The sequence below is a fragment of the Hyperolius riggenbachi genome, chromosome 9, assembly GCF_040937935.1.
Source record: "Hyperolius riggenbachi isolate aHypRig1 chromosome 9, aHypRig1.pri, whole genome shotgun sequence".
NCBI classification, from domain to species: domain Eukaryota; kingdom Metazoa; phylum Chordata; class Amphibia; order Anura; family Hyperoliidae; genus Hyperolius; species Hyperolius riggenbachi.
The window spans coordinates 271,086,866-271,095,074 of record NC_090654.1 but is presented as its reverse complement, the minus strand read 5'-3'; the positions used below and the strand labels follow the sequence as shown (position 1 = coordinate 271,095,074).

At 44.1% G+C, this 8,209-nt stretch overlaps 1 protein-coding gene across 1 annotated transcript; it reads right to left on the bottom strand.

Annotated features, from left to right (window-relative positions):
* Positions 1-3,421: 3,421 nt before the first annotated feature.
* Positions 3,422-4,417, bottom strand: LOC137533622 (ovarian cancer G-protein coupled receptor 1-like). The gene has a single exon (XM_068254965.1). The coding sequence runs from the start codon at positions 4,415-4,417 to the stop codon at positions 3,422-3,424; it is 996 nt and encodes a 331-aa protein (XP_068111066.1).
* Between the last annotated feature and the right edge of the window lie 3,792 nt (positions 4,418-8,209).

The window sequence follows — 8,209 nt, the reverse complement described above, 5'->3', positions numbered from 1 at the left end:
AAGTTTAGGCATGATAAGTTTAGGTGTGATAAGTTTAGGCATGCTAAGTTTAAGCGCCAACTGCGTTAGCACCGCAGTGCACAGCTGATCAAAAGTTTTACGCTAGCAAAGACTGGTGCACTTTGTATAAAGTTTAATGGCGCTGCTTTGCGTGCGGGACTTTGCAAGCGATCTAAACTTATCTAAACTTAGCATGCCTAAACTTATCACACCTAAACTTATCACACCTAAACTTATCACGCCTAAACTGGCTTTTCACCAGCATGGTGCAATGGTTATCATGCCTAAAGTCTTTTAGGCATGCTAACTGGGTTAGCACCGCTTTGTGAATCGAGCCCAATGTGTTTAGGAGGGATAGAACAGGGAAAAAAGGTGGAGGGGTTTGTCTCTTTGTTAAGAATTCTCTTACAGCTGTCCTCAACGATGAGATGGAGGAAGATTGCGAAGATGTGGAGTCCGTTTGGGTAAATATTCATGGTGGAAATAAAAGTTGCCAATTGCTTATTGGGGTATGCTACAGGCCACCTCTTATTAATGAAGCTGCAGAACTGCGATTACTACAGCAGATTGAAAAAGCTGCAGGTAAAAATGAGGTCATAATTATGGGCGACTTCAACTTTCCAGACATTGACTGGAGTATTGAGGCTACCCATTCTGGTAAAAGCAGCAGATTTCTGGCAGCACTACAGGACAATTACTTGACTCAAATGGTAACTGAACCAACTAGGGGGCATGCGTTACTGGATCTGATCATTTCTAATAGACCAGATAATGTATCAAATGTGCAGGTTCAAGAACATTTGGGAAATAGTGATCACAACATGATAACGTTTGATCTGGTGACTGATAGGCCACGGGGCAGCGGGACCACTAAATGTATCACGCCTAAACTGGCTTTTCACCAGCGTGGTGCAATGGTTATCACGCCTAAAGTCTCTAACTGGGTTAGCACCGCTTTGGGAATCGAGCCCAAGGTCTTGGCTGCACTCCTGGGTAATTTACAGGGTGTGACGGTCTATCTGTCTGAGCAACAACAGGTGACGTTTCAAGTTGACGGTAAGACCAGAACACACTTCAAGACTGTGCACTGACAAACCTCTCCACTTTATCCAGAAATTTTTATAATGCTTCCATATGGTGACAATACAACATGCCAGCTGTATAAACCTTCAGAATCACACTTCAAATAATGTACGTCCATACAGCAAAAATCCAAACAGGTCCAGTAAAGACACAGAAAAGAAGGACACAGAATTATGGCGGCAGCTATTACAGGTGTCGCTAAGCAATGACAGACACCGGCCTTGTGCTGTTTTGGACTATCACACATCTGTTGTCAAGCCACTTAAAGGGACCCTGAGCGGTGGCCAAAAAAAGAAAACTGGACTTACCCGGGGCTTTCTCCAGCCCACCGTAGCCCAGGAGATCCCCCAGCATCCTCCTGGCAGTGGCACCAGTAATGCGGCGATTTCGCCTGTTGCGTCATCATGCCGGTGGGGATAAGAGCCCTGTGCATGGTCCGTTCAGTCTTTAGAGGACAGGGCATGCGCAGGGCTCTTACAGCAACCAAAAGGGGGGCACACGGGGGTGACTTCACCCGAAGTCGCCGCATTACCGGAGCTGCCAGCGGGAAGGGGCCAGGAGGATGCTAGGGGACTTCACAGGCTACAGTGGGCTGGAGGAAGCCCCAGGTAAGTCCAGTTTTTTTTTTTTTTGCCACAGCTCAGGGACCCTTTAAAGGAAACCAGAGACACTGGAAAGTAATGATTTTTTACTTACTCGGGGCTTCCTCCCACCCCATAAACACGTGCGAGTCCCACGCCGTCCTCCGGCGGTCTGCCATTCAGCCACGATCAGCTCCGGTAATATGTTCAGTCGCGTCAGTCCGGGTCTACTGCGCATGCACAGAAGACCCATACTGGACGTGACTGAGCATATTACTGGAGCTGATCGCGGCTGAACCGCAGACCACGGGAGGATGCCGAGGTACTCAGACGTGTTTAGAGGGCGGTAGGAAGCCCCGAGTAAGTATCACATCTTTATTTTTCATCGTCTCTGGTACACTTTAGAGTGCACAAAATGCTGACAGCACTCAACTCCTTATGCACCGAGTGAATAAAAAATTAGAGACTCCCCTTATTTGAAAGTAAACCAGTCGCAACAGTGGCGTAATAAGGCAGAGTTGATTGTAAAATGAACACTCAGCTTCAGACGACGTAGTTATCACAGAAGTTAAATGTCAAAATGGGTAAGACGAAAGAGTTAACTGACTTTGAACGAGCGCTGATCCTCAGTGCAAAAAGAGCAGGTGCTAGCATCTCTGAAACGACGACTCTTTTAGGAGTTTCTCGCCCAACAGTATCTCGGGTGTTTAGAGACTGGCGGTTGAGGGGGAAAAAAAGTTCAATGATGAGGAATATTAGAGTTGAAAAAGGCTTGTGAAGGAGAGAGGTAAAAGGCGAGTAGCACAGATAGTTTTCAGCAATAGAAGGGCAACAACACAAGAAATTACAGCTGAATTCAATGCAGGTGCATCACAAAGCATATCCCATCACACAACAAAACGGACTTTGTAAAGGAAGGGCTTTAGCAGCAGGAGACCATCAAGAGTGCGTTTGGTATCACAGAAAAATAGGAAAAAAGACACCTTGTGGGCCCCACCGTGCCGGATTAGTCTCAAATTGATTTGAGGAACATCAATCAGAGTTTAACCTGCTCCCATGGCCAGCTCAGTCCCCTAACCACAGTCCTATTGTGCAATTGTGGGATGAAGTCAAACAATCATTTCAAAGCCTTGGAAATGCCACCATCCAAGCTGACCCAACTTAGGGCTCCCATTATGTCAGCATGTGCCAACGTTCCTCAGCAAGGGTATCAGCATCTTGTTGAGTGCCATGCCAAGAAGAATCTTTGCTGTGATCAGAGCTAAAGGTGGACCAACTCCTTATTAGAGGGTGTCTCAAATTTTCTCAGTGTATATTCAGATCAGCGCTACAGTAGCTCCAAGCTTTGTGATACTCACCCTTAGACACTATCTACGGCCCTGAAGAAGCGGATTTACTCCCTTGAAACGCATTGTCTGGTGTCTACCTCTTTTACCCTATACCATGTCATCCTGAGGTTAGTTCTTACCTTTTAAACTGTTTGTCTTAAGTGTTTTATATTTTGGGGGGCGCTTCCCCAACTCCCAAGACATTAACCTCCCTGGCGTTCAATTTCCCCAGGATTTCTGTGCAAATCGTGATAAAATATATTTTTAAAACTTTTTTTTTTCCTGTAACTTGCCAAAATGTGTCAAGCAAGGGTCTAGTATACAGTGCAGGAGAGTATTGATGTGTACGCACGATTATACTGTTCACAGCATGTTTTTATGGACGGCTACAGTATATCTGTCAATACCGCTAGGGAGGTTAAATCTTGTCTACGTGGTGGTGAATTTGCACCCTGCAGGAAAGCGTAAACGATTCATCTGGTTGCGAACGTCCTCGCTGATAAAAATATAAAGCACTGGATCCAGAAGGGTGGCCAGGCTGGTCACAGCAATGCTGATTCTGTAATAGGAGTGGATACTCTGCAGAAACTCGCAGTCCGGGCCGTACTCAAGATAGTGGCCCGCCTGTGCCAGAGCCAAGCAGTGGTAGGGCCCAAAGCACAACACGAACGTCAGGAAGCAAGCTAGTAAGAGCCACTTAATCAAAGTGGCACTGCCAGGCCTCAGCGTAGCCTTTCCAATCCGCCTGATTGTTGCCTGATGGGTAAATAGTAAAATGCAGAACGGACACAGAAAACCAAAAACGGAAGCAAATATATTAATGGCGGCGTGAAACTGGCTCTGCACATATCCTTGGTAGCAGAAATCGGAATACTGCAGGTTCAGACACAGCACTACCGGCAGGTGGGACAATGTGGCCAACAACCAGCCAGTCAGGGCAACACCAATGTAGCATTTTAGGCTCTGGAGCCTCCTAAATCTGAAAGGGAAGATTACAGCCAGGAAACGATCAATGGCGATACAGCACAGGAAGTAGATGCTGGTGTACATGTTGATGAAGAACATGGCTCCAACCGCTTTGCAGGCCGTGGATCCAAGAGTCCAGGTATGGTTGTGGCGAAAGTAGATGATCCATAGCGGGAGGAAGAGGAGGTACAGGAGGTCAGCCAGGGTCAGGTTCAGCAGGAAAATCAGCTGGGTGGGCTTGGACTTTATCAAATGACAAATACTGTAGAGGGCAGCTAGGTTGGCCGGGATGCCCACAACCACCACAGAACTGTAGACAATCACAAAGAGAGTGTCAGAGAAGTAAAGGTCCAGAGGGCAGATGTGGGAGATGTTGGAGCTCACGTTCAGGGTGGTGCCGAAGCTCACGGTCAAGGAGACCACGTCTGGGTAAATGCTGGGATCTGCTGGACTCAACATGATGGTCAAGGCCAAGGCCAGTGGGACCTGTGACAGTAATGAGACAGTCAATGATAGATTATGTGTATGCATTGGTCCTTTCTCAGATATGTGGAGAAGAACAAGCAACAAATATGGCTCCTCATATTATATATATATATATATATATATATATATATATATATATATATATAATGATGCGAAAGTTTATGATAAAAATATCAGTTAAATATATAAATTTAGGAGACACACACAGTGATATTTGAAAAGTGAGATGAAGTTTATTGGATTTACAGAAAGTCTCAAAACAACTCTTAAATGACTTGAAGACAAAGATTGTTCACCATCATGGTTTAGGGGAAGGATACAGAAAGCTGCCTCAGAGATTTCTGTATGACTGTTCTCACCATTCATCGCTTCTGTTAATCTGAGATTTTTCTTGGTCTGCCACTTCGAGCCTTAACTTTAACTGAGCCTGTGGTCTTCCATTTCCTCAATATGTTCCTAACTGTGGAAACAGACAGTTGAAATCTCTGAGACAGCTTTCTGTATCCTTCCCCTAAACCATGATGGTGAACAATCTTTGTCTTCAGGTCATTTGAGAGTTGTTTTGAGACCCCCATGTTGATACTCTTCAGAGAAATTTAAAAGAGGAGGGAAACTTGCAATAGACCCCCTTAAATACTCTTTCTTATTATTGGATTCACCTGTGTATGTAAGTCAGGGGTCACTGAGCTTACCAAGCCAATTGGAGTTCCAATAATTAGTTCTAAAGGTTTCTGAATCAATAACATTACAACAGTGCCCAAATGTATGCACCTGCCTAATTCTATTTAAACAAGTATTGTGCACTTTCTATAAATGCAATAAACTTAATTTCACTTCTCAAATATCACTGTGTGTGTCTCCTATATGATATATTTAACTGACTTTTTTTTTATCGTAACAACAAACGATTTATACAGGAAAATCATGACGATTAACAACGTTGCCCAAACTTTGCATCCCACTATATACAGTACTATATATATAACTCTACTACTAACTTCAATGCCCATTAAACATTTTAAAACACCACAGTTGTTTATTAAAGTGTGATGAAAGTTAAAAAAAAAAAAAAAAAAAAAGCATAGAACAAGTAAACAAGTTAAAAAACAAATCACGGAATATTACTATATGGAGGCGAAGACATACTATAAGTTTTATATATACTACATGGAGGTGGTAAAATTGGTCAGTGATTGGCCAATCATAATTGAACGTGTGTACCAGGCTTAAAGGATACCAAAGCTGAATACAATAGGAGAAACGGAGGGCGCAGGCATGTATGGGGAACCGTCCTGATGCCCACCATTCCCGTGTTCTGCCCCGCCGCTGCTTATAAATGCCCTCCGGTACCCTCTTCCGGGTCACCGGAGTCGGGCATCACTGCGCCTGCACTGGCCCTTCTGCGCGCATCCTACAGCGCGCGACCACAGTCGGCAGCACTCTGATCATGTGTATGACGTAATCATGATGTTATGTGAAGAGCACTCCCGGCTGTGGTTGAAATTGTATCTATCCTTTTTCTAAAAACAGGGATACTCACCGAGATCAATCACGACTGATTACTCGTGATTCAAATAAGGGTTAATTGCTGCAGGTGAGGGGCTGGATTAATTACCCATAATGCCGCCGTCCGCCCTCCGTGGCAACGAGATTGCAAGCGTCCTATTAGTCGCGTTGCAAGCCTCGCTATGGCGCACTCCCTCCTTCGAGCCGGAAAGAGGAAGTGCTTGCAACGCGACTAATAGGACGCTTGCAATCTCGTTGCCACGCAGGGCGGACGGCGGCATTATGGGTAATTAATCCAGCCCTGCACCTGCAGCAATTAACCCTTATTTGAATCACAAGTAATCAGTCGTGATTACTCGTAATTAACCACGGTGAGCATCCCTGCCTAAAAATGACTTTTTTAAGATATTCCACAGTTTTATTTTATATTTAATTTTTAAGTTTTTACTGTTTTATTGTTTTTGCTCAATGACATATTCTTTGAAGTATGCCAGAGCTAAAATCTATGAACTATTGTCCCTTTTTAGCTCTTTCCTGCTCTCAGAAGCTATATTCTGCTAGGAAAGTGTTTTATAATTGTAATTTCTTATCAGTGAGGGTCACACTGTAGTCTGACCCAGTCCTAACTCAGACAAGAACTGTCACTTACATATATACCTGATGTTTAACTCTTTCAGGCAGAGAAATAAAAAAAGGAACACAGCCTAGTTCTTTGTGTGCTAGGCACTGTACATACACATATCTGTCTCATCATGTCACCTTGGGTATCATTTACGTTTCGGACATGATTTATCAGTAGAGATGAAATGATCAGTAATGAATGGTAACTCACCTGTCAGAGACTGGGCTCAGGCCGACTCCTCCGCATCAATGAAAGTTCAGCACTGCCGATGACTTCGCTGCGCAGTGCGTGCAAATTGGAGCATACCGCTGTGCAGGTCGGGAGGGAGCACACAGCGCAGGCCACATCCGACTCTCACCAGGAGATGCTTTCAATGGTCGTCCAGGAAGGGCTGATAATTACCGAGCAACCTTCAATATTCTCAGCTATGCACAAATAATGTTAAACACATCTTCTAATGTATAGAACAATGATCCCGTGTGCACTGTCAGCCCGCCTACATCCATCCATCAGCCACTGACAGGCCAAGGTGTCAGAACACAAAGAGCGTCGCTGATCCATTGACAATCTATTATTATTGATTTATAAAACACCAACATATTCTGTGGTGCTGCACAAAGTAAGTAACAAACGTGACGTACATAATAATACAGAAAGTGGTGTACGCCAAATATAGACACTGGTACAACATACAGAATTGGTAATTACAGTGACAAATGTAACATAAGTAAAATGAATAACACATTGCAAGACACAAAAGGGTGACAGAGCCCTGCCCTTGTGAGCTTACATTCTAAAGGAATAGAGGGGCAGCAAGTGGTGTAGCATGCAATATTTATACCTAGAGGCAGTGTGTTTTTAGGTTATCTAGTAAGGAGTACAACTTGGCCAGAGTCTCTGCACCAGAGGAGCTTACACTCAAGCTCTCAAGACTCACCTCTTCACGCTCGCATACCCCCCTACACCAGCATCATAATATGTTCTGTTAGACCCCCTCTCAAAAGACGCACCTATTGTCTCCACCCCACCCTTTAGATTGTAAGCCTCCGGCAGGGCCCTCCTCCCTAGTGTTTCCAGCTTGATTATGCAATCTTACTCACAACCACCCTTCTTGTAGACTCGAACAGTCTCTATCTTGACCTATGACACTGTATTGTTATCAAATCATTTGCATGATCTTGTTTTGTTGAGAGTTTCCGTATGTTCTACCTGTATGTTAACGCATTTATCTATTGTGCAGCACTGCGTAATATGTTGGCGCCTTAAAAATACAATAAATAATAATAATAATAATGTCCTCACCACAGCCACACACTATTATTATTATACAGTTATATAGCGCTGACATATTCCACAGCGCTGTACAGAGATCACTGATTCATCCCCATCAGTCTTTGCACCAGAGGAGCTTACACTCTAATGTCCTCACCACAGTCACACACCATTATACTTATACACTAGCTGATGGCCCGGTGTTGCACAGGTATGTATTTGGCTGGTGTTGGCTGCGCTCACTTTTTCTAATACTAACACATTACTCAATGACCTAGTTTGTGAGCTTTGCAGTCTTTGGCATCAATAATTTGCATTGAAATGAAACAAATCTGATTGGCTGTGCCTCTACCCCTCTTTTCTGA